This window comes from Malus domestica, chromosome 04 (assembly GCF_042453785.1).
Source record: "Malus domestica chromosome 04, GDT2T_hap1".
NCBI classification, from domain to species: Eukaryota; Viridiplantae; Streptophyta; class Magnoliopsida; order Rosales; family Rosaceae; genus Malus; species Malus domestica.
Genome location: NC_091664.1, coordinates 27,385,483 through 27,405,963, shown reverse-complemented (window position 1 = coordinate 27,405,963; position 20,481 = coordinate 27,385,483). Strand labels below are relative to the sequence as shown.

At 35.8% G+C, this 20,481-nt stretch overlaps 3 protein-coding genes and 1 long non-coding RNA gene across 6 annotated transcripts; 1 reads left to right on the top strand and 3 right to left on the bottom strand.

Moving 5' to 3' along the window:
* The first annotated feature begins 3,499 nt into the window (after positions 1-3,499).
* On the top strand, positions 3,500-6,401 carry LOC103434061 (uncharacterized). Of its 3 annotated transcripts, XM_070820003.1 has the most exons (6): positions 3,593-3,764; positions 4,137-4,293; positions 4,619-4,945; positions 5,165-5,269; positions 5,374-5,421; positions 5,973-6,401. In XM_070820003.1, exons 3-6 carry the CDS (start codon positions 4,685-4,687, stop codon positions 6,210-6,212), a joined length of 654 nt encoding a protein of 217 aa, XP_070676104.1. In that variant the 5' UTR covers positions 3,593-3,764; positions 4,137-4,293; positions 4,619-4,684; the 3' UTR covers positions 6,213-6,401. The 3 variants fall into 3 exon arrangements, with proteins under 3 accessions (XP_028957228.2, XP_070676104.1, XP_070676105.1); XM_029101395.2 differs by lacking the exon at positions 4,137-4,293 and having other exon boundaries at positions 3,500-3,764; XM_070820004.1 differs by lacking the exons at positions 3,593-3,764; positions 4,137-4,293 and adding an exon at positions 3,767-3,839.
* A 967-nt stretch (positions 6,402-7,368) lies between these two features.
* Positions 7,369-10,324, bottom strand: LOC114824427 (polygalacturonase At1g48100-like). Its single transcript, XM_029101394.2, has 6 exons — positions 9,650-10,324; positions 9,346-9,513; positions 8,668-8,712; positions 8,351-8,558; positions 8,171-8,252; positions 7,369-8,094 (listed from the first exon to the last, which is right to left on the bottom strand). The coding sequence occupies exons 1-6, from the start codon at positions 10,070-10,072 to the stop codon at positions 7,593-7,595; spliced, it is 1,428 nt and encodes a 475-aa protein (XP_028957227.2). The 5' UTR covers positions 10,073-10,324; the 3' UTR covers positions 7,369-7,592.
* A 2,672-nt stretch (positions 10,325-12,996) lies between these two features.
* On the bottom strand, positions 12,997-15,201 carry LOC103408602 (polygalacturonase At1g48100-like). Its single transcript, XM_008347440.4, has 6 exons — positions 14,749-15,201; positions 14,495-14,662; positions 14,244-14,321; positions 13,900-14,107; positions 13,643-13,724; positions 12,997-13,501 (listed from the first exon to the last, which is right to left on the bottom strand). The coding sequence occupies exons 1-6, from the start codon at positions 15,199-15,201 to the stop codon at positions 12,997-12,999; spliced, it is 1,494 nt and encodes a 497-aa protein (XP_008345662.3).
* Positions 15,202-17,405: 2,204 nt separating this feature from the next.
* LOC139194922 (uncharacterized) lies at positions 17,406-18,666 on the bottom strand. The gene is made up of 4 exons (XR_011579710.1): positions 18,515-18,666; positions 18,332-18,394; positions 17,860-17,992; positions 17,406-17,715 (listed from the first exon to the last, which is right to left on the bottom strand). It is a non-coding gene; the product is annotated as an uncharacterized lncRNA (long non-coding RNA).
* Between the last annotated feature and the right edge of the window lie 1,815 nt (positions 18,667-20,481).

Sequence of the window (20,481 nt, the reverse complement as noted above, 5' to 3'; positions counted from 1 at the left end):
TATTTATACTTAAAAAAATACATCATTATATTGGGATACAAAATTGTAAAATAAAAAGACATATATATATATATATATATTGAACAAAAATAAAATAAAATGCAAATGAAATTTATTGATTTTTTGTCGAAGTGAGAGTAGCGACCTAGCCAGGTGCCTAGATGGGTCTAGGTAGGGAAGACAGGCGCCTAGACGAATTAGGCCAACGCCGAAGGAGGTCGAGGTGCCATTTCTTAATTTTCAAATGCCTAGAGATTAATCGAGACGATGATCAGCCGTTTAACGCCTGAGTGAGACCCAGGCGGCGCTAGATGGAGATTAAAAGAGTGATGTGTTATAATTTTCAATCATTTTCATGAGCTACAAACTTACATAATACATATTGGATGTGATACATTATTCCCCAAAACAGTTCGTAGTACAATAATTGGTGTTAGCAAAGAAGGAATCTTTGAGTTTAGCAACTAATTTTTCGACGGTAGGTCCAAAATTATCTCAATAACAACAATAAACGACAAATCTTTGGATAAACAAAGAGAGGTAGAACAAAAAGAAAGTTTCTTACCTAATCTAACAGTTGTCAAAAACCAATAAAGAATTTGTGCAAATATGTGGTGCATGGCATGGAGAGAGTTTCTGATGCAGGATGACTCAATCTTTATATAATGTAATAAATATATGTTAGTAGGTAGATTACGTGGGGTTAATATTAATGAGTTCATTAACTCTAGTAATGATGCATGTATCAGTAATTATTAAGAGGTGGTTAGAGTTTTTATAAATTATGAGTATTTTGTATTCTAGGGGAATATTATGATGAATTGAATTGAAAATTGAGTGCAGTTTGAGAGAGTTTTCTCATTTTTGTTCTTGTTCTATCAACTCAGATATTCCAACGAAATTAACAAGGTATAGACACCCTAACCATCATTGGCCATTCTCGTGTAGAGAATCAACAACGTTCGTGTGATAAACTTCTTGGCATTCTTGGTGAATCAACAAGAGGTTTAGGACTTGTGAAATTCGGTATTGTCTTTGACAATCAACAAATCTGCAAGAAAAAGTTACGCATTTCATGTGTTTTCGTTTTAACATTAATTCTCCATTTGAGGATCGGTATCCAGATTTATTAATCAACTTATTCGCGTTTTGATCGCTGCATTAGTTGGTATCAGAGCGTCAGCTTAATCCAAGGGTGACGTTGTATCAAGAGTAACAACACCAACATGTCGCAACTACCAATAAATGGAAGTCTTAATATAGATCTTCCTCCAATATTTGATCGTTGTTGTGAGGGTTGTGAAATTTGTGATGCAATTCCAAATCGATGGGACCTTGGAAATGTTGAAGGCTACAACAAGTTTTTCTTTGAAGATATGGAAGTCGAGTCCCATGGCTTGTTTCACATGTTGGATAGTTCTGAATTTGTCGATTTGATCGGGGTTGAAAGTTTCAAATTTTATTATTTGGTTGATATTGCAAGCATGATGAGGACAAAAAAAGAAGAAATTGTGCATTGCAAGATTGACTATGGAGTGTGAGCTTTGCGGTTCAAGAATATTCATGATTTCTAAATATTTGTTTGATTGGAGTGGAAAACCTCGGTTTCAAAGCCAACAATGGAAGCCGAATCATTATTCTTGGAAGATTTCAGAACAAGGAAGTCTGAATTCGAGGACGAATTCTTTCCAAACCAGGGAGAATGATGCAAGATGACTCAATCTTTATTTAATGTAATAAATATATGTTAGTGGGGTAGATTAAGTGGGGTTAATATTAATGAGTTCATTAACTCTAGTAATGATGCATGTATCAGTAATTATTAAGAGGGGGTTAGAGTTTTTATAAATTATGAGTATTTTGTATTATAGGGGGAAGATTATGATGAATTGGATTGAAAATTGAGTGCAGTTTGAAAGAGTTTTCTCATTTTTGTTCTTATTCTATCAACTCGGATATTCCAACGGAATTAACGAGGTATAGACACCCCAACGATCCTTGGCCATTCTCATACAGAGAATCAATCACGCTCGTGCGATAAACTTCTTGGCATTCTTGGTGAATCAACAAGAGGTTTAGGACTTGTAAAATTTGGTATTGCCTTTGACAATCAACGAATCTGCAAGAAAAAGTTACGCATTTTGTGTGTTTTTGTTTTAACATTTGTTCTCCATTTGAGGATCGGTATCCAGATTTATTAATCAACTGATTCACAATTTGATCGCTGCATCAGTTTCAACGTATTCTGAATATGGACGCACATGTTATATGTCATAATATAAGTGAAATAACGCTTAGAAAAAAAGAGGTTTTTAGATTTTAGAACTTCAATAAGATTGTTTTTAGATTTTAACCTGAATGGTTATCAAAATCTAATATAAGTTCCAATTTTTAAAATTTACCTATTTAATTAATTATAACACATTTATTATTTATAAACTTATCATTCGAAAATTCTTTACTCATCCATAATTATGTTTTTTATTTTGTGCTCTAATCATATTAATAGATTAAAATTTATTCAAAATTCAAATTCTCATTATTAAAAAAATTCAAGAACAAAACAAAATCAATTTATTCATAACATTCGGTACCTTATTTTATTCATAGGTACGGAAGTATTGGTACATAACTTTAGGTACCTTATATTACTTATAGGTACAAAAGTATCGGTTCGTAAGTTTCGGTAAGAATATATCGGTACATAACTTTCGGTACAAATATGTCGGTATAAATGTATCGGAACGTAACTATAGTATCTAAATATACATATGTATGTAATATGCATATACATATATATGGAGAAATTCACGCACAATGAAAAATATATAATAATATATGAATTTTCTTATTATGGGAACTTAATAATAACTATCAATGATAAATAACATTTTTATTATTTATGGGAATCAATATATAACCTACAAATAAAAAACTCAATAATTATTACAACATATTTAATGTTAAAAAAATTACAATTAATTGCCAAGGATTAGAATTAGTTTTTAATGTTAGATAAGGTTTTATTCAAAAAATAATCTTAGACAAGGATTATAATTGAATTTTCTGTAGAAAAAATTGTTCACTGCCTGCCTCCATTGCATACTATCCGAAGTCCTTCACTACCAAATATTTTAAGAAATTTTAACGAAAAGTTTCCGGTAGTGTTCACTTGAACAAAAAATTATATTTTTACACTAAAAAGTTAATCATGATAATATTCACTCTACCATTTATATTATCCTTATCTTTAAAACATAAAATTTTTAGGGAGCTGATTTTCACACACCTTTTATAGCTTTTCCCACACCCCTCTTTGGTCCAGGCCATTTGATTGAATAAATCAAACGAAAACGACGGACATGATTAACCAGGGGTGTGTAGAAAGCTATAAAAGGTGTGTGTTTATCATTTCCCACTTTTTAAACCATTTTCATTAGTTTTCTTAATATTTTAATCTCAATTAACAATAATTTCATCTATAATCATTTCTACTCTGTTTTTTGTTGTTTGATAGTGACCCTCCACTAACACGTTCCTCAATCTCTCTACCCTCTCTCTCTCTCTCTCTCTCTCTCTCTCCCCTCTAATCAATCTATTTAGAATCTTAGAGGGGTTGTAAATAAATCATCTTTGAGCAGATAAGACTGGTGGGTGAGAGGCTTGTGAAGATTACAGGCAAAAAAAAAAAAACCTCTCCAACTTTTATCTATTTATGTTGTATAATTTTCAGAATATATAATCCTGCATGCTTTTATTTCAAGGTAAATTTCTGGGTTCTTCGATATATGTATCATCATCTGTTCGATTCCAATTGGGTTTTCTGTGTACAATTTGGGGTTCTGATTGCTTTCATAATTTCATATCATCTTGTTTTTTAAGTTTGTTGATTGCCCTTGATAGTTGATCTTCATTTGCTGATGAATTCTGGGTTCTCTTGTTTTTCTTGGATTAAATTTTTATATTGTTTGTCAGCTGGTTTAGTTTCTGGCCATGTTGAATTCCCGATTTTGCATTTCCTGCGGTTTTTCGAATCGAAACTTGTTTTGTTTTTCAAATTTTGAATGCAGTCTCATCAAATATTGCTGTTGTGATTGCTGGACTATTGATTGATTGAAATTTAACTTCTTTTGCAGTATCCAGCCATATAATTGTTTAACTATTACATTATGGTGTTAACTAGTATGATACGAAGCAAAATTCGAGGAAGAGGGTTGATATAATGCATCTGTTAACAATCAGCTTTCAGATTTTAGAGTGACCAATGAGTTTTATGGATAACACCGTTACGAGGTCTGAATTCTTTCAATGATTTGAAATGAAATCATATAACTGTTTAACAGTGCCATCAGGGTATTAACTAGTAAGATACGAGCAAAATTTTGAGGAAGAGCGTTGATATAATGATGTTAACAATCAGCTTTCAAATTTTAGAGTGACCAATGAGTTTTATAAATAAAAATGTTACGGGGTATGAATTCTTTCAATGATACAAATGGAATCCATCTGTTTGTTTAGGAAAGCATGTTGATTGCAGACCAAGACTTTCTAAACGTGCTTGAGTGTTTATAGTTATACCTCTCCATTTCGTTTGCTCATTTTTAATTTTTTGATGCAGGTACTTGGATATATTTCTGATTTGATGCTATAACACATACATCGATTACATATTAAAAACTGACAAATGGGGTCTGAAGGGCCTTCGCTAGTAACTATTCATGTGACCGGTTTTAAGAAATTCCACGGAGTTTCGGAGAATCCGACTGAGACAATTGTCAGTAATCTCACGGAGTATGTGAAGAAGAAGGGTTCACCAAAAGGTCTGGTTCTTGGAAGTTGCAGCATTCTTGAGACTGCAGGACAAGGAGCACTTGTCGCCCTGTACCAGACATTGCGATCTGCTATCAACGAGCAGGATACTTCAAATTCCAGCAGAACTATTTGGGTCAGTTGCTTTCATGTCTGGTCCATTGTTTCTTAATTTTTTTGTCCGAGAGAAAATGCACTTGTGCAATATATTAATGATTTTTCTAGAACTTTTAACATATAACAAACTTTTAACATCAGTCCGAGAGAATTTAATTGGTTTGAGCATAGTACTTGCGTATGTGTATTCATGTGTCCCTTATCTTACCCTTTCTTAATTTGAACTATTTTTGTATAGTTACACTTTGGTGTTAATAGTGGTGCAACAAAGTTTGCTATCGAGCACCAAGCGGTCAATGAAGCTACTTTCCGTTGCCCTGATGAAATGGGATGGAAGCCTCAGGTTAGACAGAACTCAAAGGGTTTGTTCTCTAGTTAATTGGGATTTTATTTTAGAGGTCTTCAACATTGTTCCGATTTTTTAAACTTTAATCATCTGTTCTGCAGAAAGTTCCGATTATTCCTTCAGATGGTGGAATTGCACATATTCGAGAGGTAGAATGAGTGGCCATGTATCTTTGATTAGATGTTTCTTTAAAATTTCTAGTAATTTCTTCTGAACTTTCATATATCGTTTTAATTTTAGGTCGATTACTTAAAGAATACCTGCTTGGAGAACTTAAGTTGTCTTTAAAAATAGGCCGAATTTATACCTTAAAGCATTTTCTTCCTTGTTGGAAGCCCATAGATTACAGTATCTACAATCATGAGTAATCTTTTTGTGTCAGGATTCTTGTTCCATATAAAACTTGTTTTTATGAAAAGGATATCATAGAACGTATGTTGTTTCGTTTCTTTTTCCGGATTAGTGTGATGGCATGGAGCCACCCTTTCGGAGTAGAGGCATTCCTGTGCTTGGTGAATAAAGGAAACCGCGAAGTGATGACTATACGAATGGTTGTACAACTTCAATACTATAATGATGTTAATGCAATCGTAGATTCGCAGGTCTTATTTGGTATTCGTGTATGACTGATAAATGCATGACTTGAAAGACTCCTCATTATCATCAGTCTTGAAGGTATTTCTGTTCTGATTCTGTGCAGACTTCTCTTCCGGTTGAGGAAATAACAAAGGCCTTGGCAAAGAAGGGTTATGAGGTGATGACCTCGGATGATGCAGGTCGGTTTGTTTGCAATTACGTCTACTACCATTCCCTTCGGTTTGCAGAGCAAAACGGGATCAAGTCACTCTTTGTTCATGTGCCTCTCTTCTTGACCATAGCCGAGGAGACCCAAATGCAGTTTGCTGCTTCCTTGCTAGAGGTACTTACTTCATTATGCTAGTACACTCCTCCACCCACACCTGTATGCCGAAAAGCTTGATTGTAAGCCAGCTTGAAGTTGCCATGTTAATTACGGTGGATCAACGCTTCATACATAGAAATGCTCGAATAATCAGAAAGCGTAATCAGAGACAAACTGTATTGAAAGAACATTCTTAATTATGATGTATTTTCATGTCTTTTCCAGAAACTTTCGGTAACATGCCGAAATTCGAATCCAGTTTGTGACTGACATCCCAGTCTGGTCATGAGCTTACGACTACTTTTATGAACTCCATCTTTTACAGTGTGATCTAATTGATAAAAAAAAAAGGTAAAATAAGTGAAGGAACCGAAATCAAATGACCAAGGGCCGGTTTAGTAATCATATCGGCTTTTGGTTTTCATTTTAGTGAAACGTAATGGTTATCACACGGCCCCTAAATTATTGACGGGAATGGAAACAAATTGAAACACCAAGGCAGAGACTTTTCCATGTAGCAATAATTTAGCAATAAACATCAGAACTACTGTATGAGTTGATAAGAAGAGTGGAGTGAAGATAATATATGCCCCATGACTGGACAAATCTACTGCCTTTATGGTAATGGCAGTGGTTTATCTACTTGGAAATATAATATGTGAGGTGGTCCTTTAGGACCTATGCTACGTTTTATTCCAGCCCCTATGGTCCCCCATTTAGACCAATCTAAACACCCTCAACACCCTCTTTGAGCCAACATTCTTAAATTAGACTGGGGGGACTAGTTTTTTAGTCAACTACGATGATCATGTGCTAAATACAGCTGGTTAAACAGATGTAGTTGTCACTTAATTATACCAATTTTATTGCATCAACCCGATCTACCTCTTAACATAAAAATGAGAAATGATTTCAGCAAATGAATAAAAGCGGTTTGCATATAGAAAAAAGGTGCTGTGTGGAATCACTTTTTCATAAAGTCATTTCTAATTACTTTATGCGTTTAGGATATAAAATTTTTCATAATAGTATATCATTAACATCACTCTACTATTTGAAAGGAGTTTAAAGCTCAGCCAGTTAAGATCATTAACAATTGTGTCTGATGTCTTATGTTCAACGGTGTTTTATCGTAAGGAAATATGTAGGCTATATCTTGGAGATGCTCTTGGATTTGGGCTAAACAATGAATTAATTTAAATCAAATAGAACAAACCCATTTTAGCAAGCTGGATTTAAGTACAAACCCAAAAAAAATATAATTCAAGGGAAAAATCCCTTAAACATTCCACACCATATGCTACAATATAAGAGAGATTTATACTCTCAATCACTTGTAATTTTGTTTACAATATAGCTATGACTTATATATATATATGTATCTAAGTTTACTTGGCATTACAATTTGATCCACATTAGTTAACACCTTTCATTATCATTCTGTGGCAACCTTTGCGGTGTACCCCCCAACAAGCAGAGAACTGGTGGAATTGTAAGGCTCTGCACTGTTCCATAAGCACTCCAGCAAATAGGTTTCGCCACGTATACTCCTTGAGCAGGATACAGTTCCACTTCAGAGAGAGTGAGATTTGTGCACGGCATGGAGTCACTGCAAGCAAAATTCATTGGCGGGCTTCTGACGTCGTATGTACCTTTTATGTTTGTGTACAAAATATCAGATATCTGAACTGCAGAGGTTTGGTTAGGGCAGTTCTTGGTGAGGCAATAGTACTGATCTAATAAAATCGGGTTTCGAACGGTGTCCATGTGAATGTTGTGGAATCTTATCCTTGACACTGACCCTGATCCGCCTTGCCAAGTTTTGATCCGAACCCCATTGTCAGAGTGCTTGATGATCGAGTCCCTCACGGTAATATTTGAAACACATGCTCGAGAATGGAGATTCCCTAGACTTCCAATGCTGTAGGAAGAAAGATAATTAGGTAGAATTAAACTTTAGAAACCATCCTATTCGAGCTTTCGAGAATTGGATGTACCTTATTCCATGACTTGGGCCGCAAGTAATGTTCCTAATGTCTACATTGTAACAACCAGCTCCTATTGAGACGCAGTCATCACCTACATGAAGAATTAAAACCCAAGATCAGGCTGAGTTTTTGAGAGATTGGAGAGCGGAGAAAGACATGTTGAATTGGAAGCTGCTTTTGTGTAATTACCATTGGAGATTAGTGAATTGTAGAGTTTCACATTGTTTGTGTTCTCTATGTGAATTCCATCTGTGTTGGGACTCAAAGCAGGTGCTTTTATGGTAAGTGATTCTATGTGGACGTGTTGACAGTTATCGAACCGAAAATGAAACTGGGGGCTGTTCTTAACTTTGAGTCCTTGCACTCGCAAATTGGAGCTCATGAAAAATCTTATGGCCTGCGACAGAAAATTAATCTGTAAGCAGAACATTTCAAGCAACATTGAATAAAGCTCACTTCAGAAATAGCAATAGTTCAAAAGAATTTTGACTGCCCGTGTGACTTACAACTGGGCTATCACAAGGGCCAGGCTGCGTTGTTCCATTAATTCCCTGGTCCATTACATATAATAGACAGAGTAAGAAAGTTGTATAAAAGTACTTTCAATTAAATTTTTTAAGAGAAATATCAAATTTAGGGATTTGGCTATAATTCTATAAAAATTTAGAGTAGAAATATTACTTGTATTACAAAAAAAAATTGGGAGAATTTAACAATTCCCCATTAACTTATGACATTTTTTTCAGTTTTTCCTATCAACTTTGAGTTAAATTATGAGCCCTTAATATTAATTTGCTCCCCAATATCAAATTTATTACATTTTTTTTTCCCTCTCTTGAATGGACAAAAATATCCTTTTAATTTGAAGGGAAATTGACAGATTTGGTGGTACTACAGGGAAATTGGCATGTTGTCAAATATAAGGAAATGAGTTTTTCCCCAAATGTCAACTTTATCACATATATATTATTTTTCCTTTTGGATGTACGAAAGCAACCCTTGATTTGTAGTTAAAAAATTGAAGAATTTGGTGATAGGGGTTAATTAGTTGACAAGTTTTGAAAGTCTATAGGATTCAAAACCAAATTGGAAGTTCAGGGACAAATTGGACTAAGGTACTAAATTCATGAGGCTATTGTTAAATTTTCCCAAACTGGTGATTGTAAAGAGGAAAAAGTGCTTACTTTGTGGGGTTTACAAGGAAGATCCCACCATTTCTCTCCTCTCCCATCTATTACACCACCCCCTTGCATTGACATTCCATTGACTCTGTAGAAAACCAGCCACTGTCTCTTGCTGTTCTTTTTCGGCCATGAATCAGGTCCATCTGGTGGCACTAATGTTCCATCAATCTTCACGAGAACAAAAAAAGATAAAAATTCTCATCAGATTTTGGTTAAGGTAGAATTAAAGTAAAAATTGTCATCCAAAATTTCTCTATGAGATAATATGGAATAATTTTGAACTTTAGCAGGAGAGCCACATTACCTGAAATTTGAGGCCAGAACTACATGGCCCTGTGAAGATTGTGGACTGTATCATAAAGGAATGACCTTTAGGAACAAGAACTTCTGAATCTTCAGTTTGACAAGCACTATCCCAAGCCATTTTGAATGCTTGTGTGTCATCAGCAACACCATCTCCAACGGCACCAAAAGATCTCACATTGAAAACAGTATTACCATGAACAGAAATAGCATTGTAACTTGGGCTAGCAGCTTGAGGTGAAGGAGAAGGTGGCAATGAAATCTGAGATATCGGGTTCAAATCCTTATCATATCTAGTGTTAGGACTTTGAAGTCTGCCGTGTGTGGGAGGAAAGAAGAAACAAAAAGAGAAAAAGCAAATTAGGATCACACGAACCCTAGCAAATATCATGCTCAACATATGGAGCCCTTCACTTAGATTCATGTGGAGCAAATGGAATGAAAGAATTTTAAGCTACTTATAGAACAGAAGTGCTTCTATTGTACCTAGTGTTAGTAGGCCTTAACTTTCAGTAGCTGTAGCCAAGTTCATACTTTTGAAATTCAAAGAATGCAACTGGGATTTTTCACACATAATTTGCCATTTCATCGGCTAGGCATTGTAGGGGTTTAAATAGGGTTATAGAAGGAAGGTACCCACGATCTTAGGAAGTTGAAAGAGTTAAACCGCTGTGTATGTGACCACTTCGAGCACCAGAACAACTTGCAAGAGATAACACTATAAGACTACTGCTGTGGGAGAGGAAGACTTGCCTACACCTAAGATGCTGGTATCCAAATCAATCACGCATTGTTTGGTGAGAAAGTTTAACACATAACAATGTGTGATTGGTTTGGAATTAATACTTCTACATTGACATCACGGGCAATATGAGCTATTATTTTTGTTTTTCAATTTTATCGAGCACGTGTGGTTCAGTGACTGACTTGTCTTAGGAGTTGTTAAGGTGGGCTAATAGATGTAATTCATACAAATTAGCATCATAAATTTCAATAATCCCAATTTTGCACTGACTACAGCTTACAGTGTAAGGATGACTCCGACCTTGATCCCAGTGCAGGTAAGTTTCTCTCCAATCTTGAGATGAGGGGTAATTTACAAGAGTGATGATAAGTTTGGAGTGCAAGTAGGTCACTTTCATACTAGGAATTAGTGGGAGGCTACTTTTGAAGGTTGGTCCATGCCCTAGCTAACACACTGCCATAATGTTGTGAGACCGACCAGTTCCATTTAGAGCTAGCTTCGGCTTTTTGGGCAAGAATGTGGAGGAGTCTGCATGCGAGGAGCTATAGCCGGCCAATGACAAAAAAAGCTGGGTGGGTTAAAATTTGAAGAGATTTTGAATGATTACATGCACCCATTTCACACAATAAAAGTTATTGCTTTAGGATATTTAAAGGATCCCATTGTGGTATTTCCATGATTATATTCACACATTTCATCAGATTCCAACGGCAGTTTGTTGCTGTTGGACGAGAAATTTATGGCATGATGCAAAGAGTGGCCAATTGGCCATTTTCGGAAGGTCTTGTTATATTCCTTATAAATTTATAGGGTTTTGCAGTCTTGAACTAGACAGGAACAATTAAATATTTTTCTTTAAGGTTTTATTATGGAGTAGCAGAAAGCAAATTATTTCATGCTTTGAAGTAACTCAACCTGCTCACCAATAGTAGCTTCTGGCTTCTGGCTGGTGAGGCTTCTTTTGTGGACACTTCTTTACGTCCACGTTCTCTCTTGTCGGCCTGAAACAGGAATTACTGACGATCCCAAAAGTACAGCAAAAATTGTTGGATTTATCCGATATAAATCAACCTTTAAGTGGTCTACTGCATGTAATAGGAATGTAATATTGGAGAATGATGTTGATTGTGATTTGATCTCTTAAAGATATCAATCCTATATAAATTGTCTTATATTGGAAATCGGATTAATGGAATCCTTAATCGAGTTGTTGTATCCGGCTAGGTGTTTATAGAAGATCTTGGTGTTGCCGTGCGCTACTTGTATTGTGTTCGATTTCCATGAAAATAGGTTTCATGATGATTTTGTAGACTCTGTAAAACGAATTAAAAATCGAGAGTTATAACTAACAGTTTTTAGTCAACTCTGCATTAAATAATCATCATAAAACCTATTTTTGAGAATTATAAAAGCTTCATAAAATTCATGTAGGACATTCCTGAGATTTTTTTGCCGATTTAACTCTGTGCTAGTTCCATTCTAGGCCTTACTAATTTTTTATAATGATTTTACTATTTCAAGCTAAAAGTTTCAACAAAAAACTTACTTATATTACTCAATAAATGATAAAACTACTGCTTCTAAATGGCTTATTTATTACATTTTACACCCAGTGCAATCAAAAGGTTTTACAAATACTTAACAATCACATTATTCTGAAAAAAAATCCGTTACTTCCAAATTTAAGTTGGTCATTAATTGATACAACCTATTTTCATGGAATTATCAATGCACTACAAGCTCATGCAGAATATTTGAAGTTGCTCAGGTCGACTAAACTCCATTCTGGATAGGAGCGTTTTATTTCTATTGTTATTTCTATTGATTTGTCTTTTTTCCAACTTAAAAATTCTATAAGCCTCTCCATAAATGGTAAGAGCGTTTTAAATCTACTGACTAATAAAATTTTATACTAGGACACAAAATATACTTCGGATTGAAAACTCATTATTATATTAACGTACATATTAGATATGGGTTATGGTAATTGGTCAGTGCATGATGTTTGCTCTTTTATATCTGAGCTCGAATCACCTCTAAAGTAGTATAGAAATTCAAAGATGTCACATAGTAATAATAAGGGGTGTGCTATTGACACCTATTTTTACTTCTCACACACTCTTGTTAATTTCTGCCCTTTAATCTTCTTTAATTTAGTCGATTCAACGGCCACAAATTAAAGAGGGTGTGTATGAAGTAAAAATAAGTGTGTGGATAGCACACCCCTAATAATAATATCTAGTAATACATTAGTTGGTGATAAAGATCTGTTTGTTTGTTTAGAAAAAGTAGGAAAGCAAAGGAGAATCAATTGATTTATGCGCTTATATGTCAATGTTATTCAAACTATTGTTAAGTTCAATTGCTAAGATAAATGATTATGAACCACTACATCCTTATCTTTGCTATTGTTCCTGAAAAAAGGCTGAGAGAGATGGGTAATGGTACACAAACCACTTTTACTGAATATTGTAGACCGACAGCGTCACTAATAAAGGTAGGATATTTCACTTCTACACTTCTATTAGAGACGTGTCTACATGATTTTATTGGAGACTTACATTACAGATTCTAATCCGAAATCCCTCACATGATCACATTTACTAAAAACATGACCTATCCACCTCATTTTCCAGCCCTTTGGGGTAACCTGTCATCAAACATGGAACCCGTGGAGTGGAAAATGCATCCTTAGTACCAAAAGCTTGCGAGCAAAATGGATCCAAGTGAGTCCCTCCATGAGCAGGAAGCAAGTGTATTCCCGACAGGGTCAGATTTTTGCATGGCAGTGAATCGCTGCAAGCAAGATGTATCGGAGGCTTTCTACTGTCATACGTGCCCATTATGTTTGAGAACTGAACACTGTCAATCAATACTGCAGAAGTTTGGTTGGAGCATTGTTTCTTGAGGCAGTAAAACTGGTTTATGATAATGGGGTTTAAAACTGTGTCCATGTGAATGTCCTTGAAGGTTACTTTAGATACCATGCCGGAGCCGCCTTGCCATGTTTTGATCCGAACACCGTTGTCGGAATTCTTGATGATTGAGTCACTCACTGTGATGTTTGTAACACAGGCTTGTGAGTTTCCTTCGCCAAGACTACCTATGCTGCAAAGATAAACAGAATATTTAGTTATGTCAAGATATATAATTTGGGAAATATCCTCTCATCGGACTTTTGTTGTTAAGTTGTGAATTTAAACATACGCATTCTGATATCAATCATCCTAAGATTCAATGGTCTAATACCTTATTCCGTGACTTGGACCACACGTCATGTAGCTTATATCCACGTTATAGCAGCCCGTTCCAATCGAGACGCAATCATCGCCTGCATATGAAATTGAGGTAGAGAAGAATGAGCCTTCAAATAATTAAAATTCTGCTTCGTTAGGATAGAAATGTAGGAGTTATGCACACGCACGAGAAAGCACAATCAACTAGATTATAGTTTAGTCGTATTTTTCATTTCAATGTTAAAAAATGTGCGAGTTGTAAATAATTACCCGTGGAAATTGTTGAATGGTGTATTTCGGCATTGGTTGTGTCCTCTATGTGGATTCCATCTGTGTTGGGACTGTCTTCAGGTGAAATTATGCTAATGCTTTCGACACTGACATGTTCACAACTATCAAAACGAATATGAATCTTGGGGCTGTTCTCAAGCCTAAGTCCTCGAACAAACAAATCTGACCCTTTTGAGAACCTTATGATCTGCATGCATTATAAGATTCAAATACACAATTATTAGCAATGGTTGCTTGAGTATTTGATTTTTACTTTAATAACATAAAGAGGGCTATTTTCAACTGTTAAATCGTGATAATAAATTTCTGTGGTGAGCACTTACAGATGGGCTATCACAAGAACCCTTTCCTCCCTGTTCCAACATTGACACAAAATTAATATCATCAGCAGGCATGTAGTTCTAAGATTAAATATATAATTATCAGAAGAAAAAAAATTAAATGAGAAACTTTTTAAAAAGCCAATTCTAAACTACTTGTTTGTTTGTACAAGAAGAGAGTTCAAATTCGAGTGTTACACATTGACCTAACCAACCGGCCAAAAACACTTAATTAATTATTGATATCATCATACCTTGTGAGGCTTGCAGGGGAGGTCCCACCATTTCTCTCCTCTCCCATTTAAAAGACCATTCCCTTGCATTAGCATTCTATGAACTTCTTTGAAGAGCAGCCAGTCTTGCCTCTTGGTGTTTGGGGGCCATTGATCGGGTCCATCCGGAGGCATAAGGGTTCCCTCAATCTGATCTCATCCATTAATTACCATATAAACATACAAACAATTACAACTAAACAACTTGTAACATGATAATTAATTACTAAAATTACCTGAAACACAAGCCTAGATTTGCAAGGCCCCTCAAAAACGATAGGTTGAATCAAGAAGGATAAATTGTTAGGAACAAGAAACATGACAGCAGTGCTAATTTCAGCTTGGCAAACAGCATTCCAAGTGTCCTTGAATGCTTCAGTGTCATCTTTGACACCATTCCCCTGAGCACCGAAGTCCAACACATTAAAAACCCGCAACTTGTAAGGATTCTCAAGGGAATCTGGAGGTGGAGATTCTGGTATTTGAACCGATGGACTCTTAGGGTAGACGGATGGGGAGGAATATGGCGGCCATATTTTCGGTACATGGTATGATGGCCATGGCCAATTTAATATCCGAGATGTTATGTGCAAATCTTTGTGTTTTATATGTTGTTTTTGAAAGAAAACAATGACAAACACTAAAAGCAGAACAAAAAGCAGCTTGAAGAAACGAAAGAGCTTCATCATGCGTTGAGCTTAAAAATTAGGGTTTAGTGAGGTGTGCCCTATTCAAATTTCTTTGTGCGTGACAAATTATAGAACAAATTGTTAGATCTGTTTACTATGTAGAAGCCAAGTTTGTTGCCTTTGGCATTGAATAAAACTAGAACAGAAAAGGATTCATATTCGGCTAAAAGACTTACCAATTTCTAAGATGCAAAAAGAGTTAACTGAAATTCAAACAGCAGCAAAATAAAGAAGACAAAAAAAAAACAAAACCCTAAACAAAAGTCTGGAGAATTTCTGTAGATGCTGGCTCAAATCAGAATCAATTGCGACCCTTTTGTGTAGTTAAGACACTGTGAGTCTGACCACTACTCTTGACACTACTTAGACGGTTAAACTAAAGACCTTCACTTGAAATATATATCCCCTCTTTTCCTACTTGCACGGTACGTGTTACGTGAGTCTTGAGAGTTTTTCTCCTACTTTTACACTGAATTTTTATTATTATTCAATTTCTAACAGCTCTTCTTTATTTTATTTTATTTCTTTTATTAATGGTATTAAGAGGTATTTGACCCTATTCATTAATTTGCATAAGAGTAATGTTACACTTATCATATTTTTTATATTACATTTAGGGAATTGTTATTAGCACTCCAAAAATTTCATTCTACACTCCTCACAAGTGTATTTTTCTTTCTAATAATAGAAAGTTTGGAGTGCCAAATGAGATTTTTGAAGTACTAATAACAATTCCCTACATTTATAGCACATTTCTAATGGAGATAGCACCCATCAAAGCATCAACACATGTGTATGAGTCTCATATTTATTAAAAAAAATAATGCAAATATAATATGAAAATATGGTAAAAGTAATATTTTTGTTTGCATAGTAACTTTTCCTATCAATGGTACCCTTCTGCATATTAAATTGTAATTTTTTCTTTGAATGGCACCCTTTTGCATATTAAATTGTCTTTTTTGTTTGTATTTTTTTTCCTACAACTTGTTTGTTTGTGTGTTTATGTTAATTTTTCAGTTATGCAGTCCCATAATTCATGGCCTACATTTCTTTCATTTACTGCCTTAGAGCATTTTCAACGAAGAGATGCAAATTTGAGATACAAAAATTATATTTACATGTTAATTATTTTACACTTTCAAAAGATGCTAAGATTTCTAATCCAATAAGAGAGATACAAATTTAAGATTCTATTTAATATTCTGACTTTGATTTACAAAACCCACCACCAATAGATGTAAAAAAAAGGAACTTTAACGAAAAGCACCCGGTACTGTTCACTTTAACGAAAAACCACATTTTTACACTAAAAAGTCAATCCTGGTATTATTCACTTTACCCTTTATTTTGTCTTTATCATTAAAACTCAAAGTTTTCAAGCCATTTTCATTAGTTTTCCTAAAAAAAATAAGTATATTTTAGGTTTTTGTTTACAATTTCTGACTAAGATGTATATTTTACATCTCTCTATTCGAAGGTTTAGGCCAACACAAATAGCAAAATACACATTCCAAGGCATTTTGCATCTTCCATTAAAGATGCAAGTGGTCTCAAAAGTGTGTATATCTTCCTTTTGTTAAAAAAAATAAATAAATAAAAATAACCCCTCAATTTTAGCCAACTTAATTATTTAATCAAGGTCTATCTATTGGGATTTTAAGAGAAGAACACAAGTCTTTTAAACTCTCTTTAACTATTTCAAACAAAAACTCTTCTTTTAATAGAGTAACAACAACTCTCTTTAATTAGTTGAAGAAAACCATTAAGACATAAACCATTGGCAACCAAATTGTAGGTTAAATTTTCGTTATTTATTCTTTGCATTGGCAATTTATCTCGCATTGTTTGGAAACGAATGTTGTGTTAAGGAGTGTAACCACTGCCTTAACTTTCTTCATAACAAAAGGATTACCAACAAAAAATAAAAAGAGTTCTCCATACAAAACGGGTCAAAGTTCAAAATGGGCATTACTATGATCTTTGTTATCACTTGTTGTCAAGATACAAGAGGAAATGAGTATGAGATCAACTACTCTCCTTACTCAATATAATTTCTTGTTTTCAAGTTTGTATCCTGGATTGCAACACGGGCCACAATTTTTTTGGGCTGGTGTTAGTAAGCACAAGAGAAGTTGGGAACCAAATCAATTTTGATACCCATGTGTTAGTTTTCGAACAGATCAAGCAAACACTCAGACACGAATCAAACGAAACAAGCATTTCTTGAAAAAGGAACTTTATAGTACAAGATACAACACATTCCCTTTGGGAATGATATGAACAGCATGTTCCAGTCAGTACTGTAAAACACAAGGTACAATCCTACAAGCCTTGATGAAACTTAACTAGAAGTATGTCAACTAGTTCAAACCAAGTTTACTAGGATCTAGGAAGTTATCCGTACAAAAAAAGATGAACTTATCCCCAGCCTACAAAAGGAAGCCGCGGATGTCCACCCTCTGGAGGAGGCATTAGGGATGGAGGTAGATTGCTCCATGACGTTCACCACATCTGTGAAGCATAATGAGGAAAAGTAAGCACTAGAACTAAAGCATTAACTTCAGGAGTCGGACTAGCTCACATCTGAAGTCGAGTTTGTGAAAAACAAAAACGAAGACACCAACGGTCAACTAGCAACATACAATTTGAAGTTACCTGGCAAAGAGCTGCCTCCAACCGACTGATTCTCTTGAAAAGTCGAAGATTGATTAGTATCGATCAAAACTGTATCCTGCTGATTGTTATTGGGATGAAGGTACTTACAAGAATCACCATATGAGCAGGATCCCTAAAAATCCATGCCAAGGAAAACATATAAATCCGCAGAAACAAATCAATTTTTTTTTGACAATGCGATGTTCTAAACTAGTCTAATATGTGAGAGGGTGATTTGAACTTAAGTCCAATGGGGCGGGCACACTGTCATGCCAACTGGCCTAACCAACACATGCATTTCTACGCAAACATAAACAAACTCTGCCTCCAACCCATTACTCTATACCAAGCAAACTTACTTGAGCTAATCAAAGAAAAATCAAAATCTGTCTCCAAATCATTATTCAATAAGCAATGAACAATTGGGTAATCAATGAAAACGCGATTAAATTGACAAAAAGAAATCAATTACTGTATTGACAAAGCGGTTGCAGACCCCTTTTGGTCAAGCTCTCTGGGTAAGCATGGTTGGGATCTGCAATCAGTGGCAACCGGAGTCAGAAATGAATAGTGGGGGTGTTTGGTAGCTGAGAAAACAAAGGAAAATGAAAGAAAATCCGAAAAATCAGAAGAGAATGGTTGAATTTTTATGTACCTTTGAAGGAGGCGTACCACTGAGCTCTGGCTCGAAGGTGTTGGCCTCTTGGAAGATGGCGTCTCCTCGTAGGTGGGGGGTGTCTTGGAATTCCTTCTCGCAGTAATCGCAAAAATACTTCCCAACGGCATTCCAAGTTTCCAACTCTCCCTAAATTCTAAAATATTTATAAGTTGTGGGACTTTTGGTGGCGGAATATCTTAAATTTTAAGTAGATGGGTCATGGGCCCACTCCAACAACACAGATATTGTCCCCACTTGGTCTGCTCAATCCGTCAGGTGTGAGGTTTTAATACAAAATGCATCGGTGTTAGTTAGAATGGGGTCATTCTATATAAATGGCTTGTTCTCAAGCCTTCTGGTCGATGTGGGTATTAAGGATAATGAAGGACCACCAGATTGTAATGCACATAAGGCACTAGATTAGTACTTAGCTTAGCTATTAAGCTAAGTTTGATATAGTCGGTTATGTATTGCTGACTCAGCATTGAATAGGATATTATTATTGATGTATATATCCTTGTGTAATAAGAAATCAGTAAATGTAATGAGAATCATTTTTCTTACAATCCAAATCAAGCTCTCTCTCTCTCTCATCAACTGCACAGATTCATAACTTCATCATGGTATCTTCGCCGGAGTCCACCGACGTCGATCCTTCGCTTCCCTCATTTTCTTAATTTCTTGGATTTTTCTTATCTCCCAAACAGATCTTACCTACTTTCTTGCATTTTTCTGATCTCCCAAACAGATTTTTCTTTTCTTTCGTGCAATCTGTCTGCAACAGCTATGGCGCCTCATCCACCCTCTTCTGATTCCTCTCCTCCAGCTACCTCTTCTGGTCCTACTCTTCTTGGTGAGATCTCTACCAATGTGTCTCCATCGATTGCGACAATTACTATTCAAAACATTGCTGGAATGGTTCCGACGAAACTCAATCGGCACAATTACATCACCTGGCGTAGCTTATTCCTTCCCGTTCTGAAGCGATTCAAGCTTTTAGGGCTTCTTACTGGAGATGATCCTTGTCCTCCTCCGTGTGTTCGTGATTCGTCTGGATCTCATATTCCTAACTCTGCGTACGAACTGTGGTGTGAACGTGATCAAATCTTGACGATCTGGATCAACTCCACTCTTGCTGAAGATCTTCTTCCTCTGACCATTGGAATGGAGGATTCTCGTTCTCTGTGGCAGTTTCTTGAACGTCGTTTCGCAGGCGCTTCGCGCACTCATGTTCATAGTCTTCGATCTAAAATCCAGAATATGCAGAAAGGTGATGCTTCCATGACTGAGTATCTCAACACTATTAAGGACATCTCTGATAAACTTGCTGCTGCCGATGAATCGATTTCTGATTCAGATCTTGTGGCTTATATTCTCATTGGTCTCCCGGATGAGTATGAATCTTTTGTTGACTCCATCGAGACAAGAACTGAGTCTGTTAATGGTGATGAACTCCATGGTCTTCTCCTTAGTAAGGAGATTTCTCTTCAAAAACGCAAGACTCGAGTCTCTTCATCCTCAAGTTCTGCACCTTTCCATGCTTATGCTGCTCAACAAGGATCATCTGGTTCCCCTTCTTTCAAAGGCAACTTCAGGGGCAAATATCAGAATCAGAATCGCAATCAATACCACAATCGTAATCGATTTCCTCAGAATCGCAACTTTGGTGCCAATCGCCAACATAATAACTCTGGAGGTATTCTTGGTCCTGCTCCCTCTCGTTCCTTATTCTCTGGCGCACATTCCGGTCACACTCCTGGACCATCCCAACCTGGACAATCCATTCCTTGTCAGCTTTGTAATCAATATGGTCACTCTGCTCTCTACTGTGGCTCTCTCTCCCAGTTTGCTTCTATCTCAAAGAAGATGTGTATATGATTCAACCTCCTGGTTTTGTGGATCAGTCTAATCCTCACCACGTTTGTAAACTCAAACGGTCTCTCTATGGACTTAAACAAGCTCCA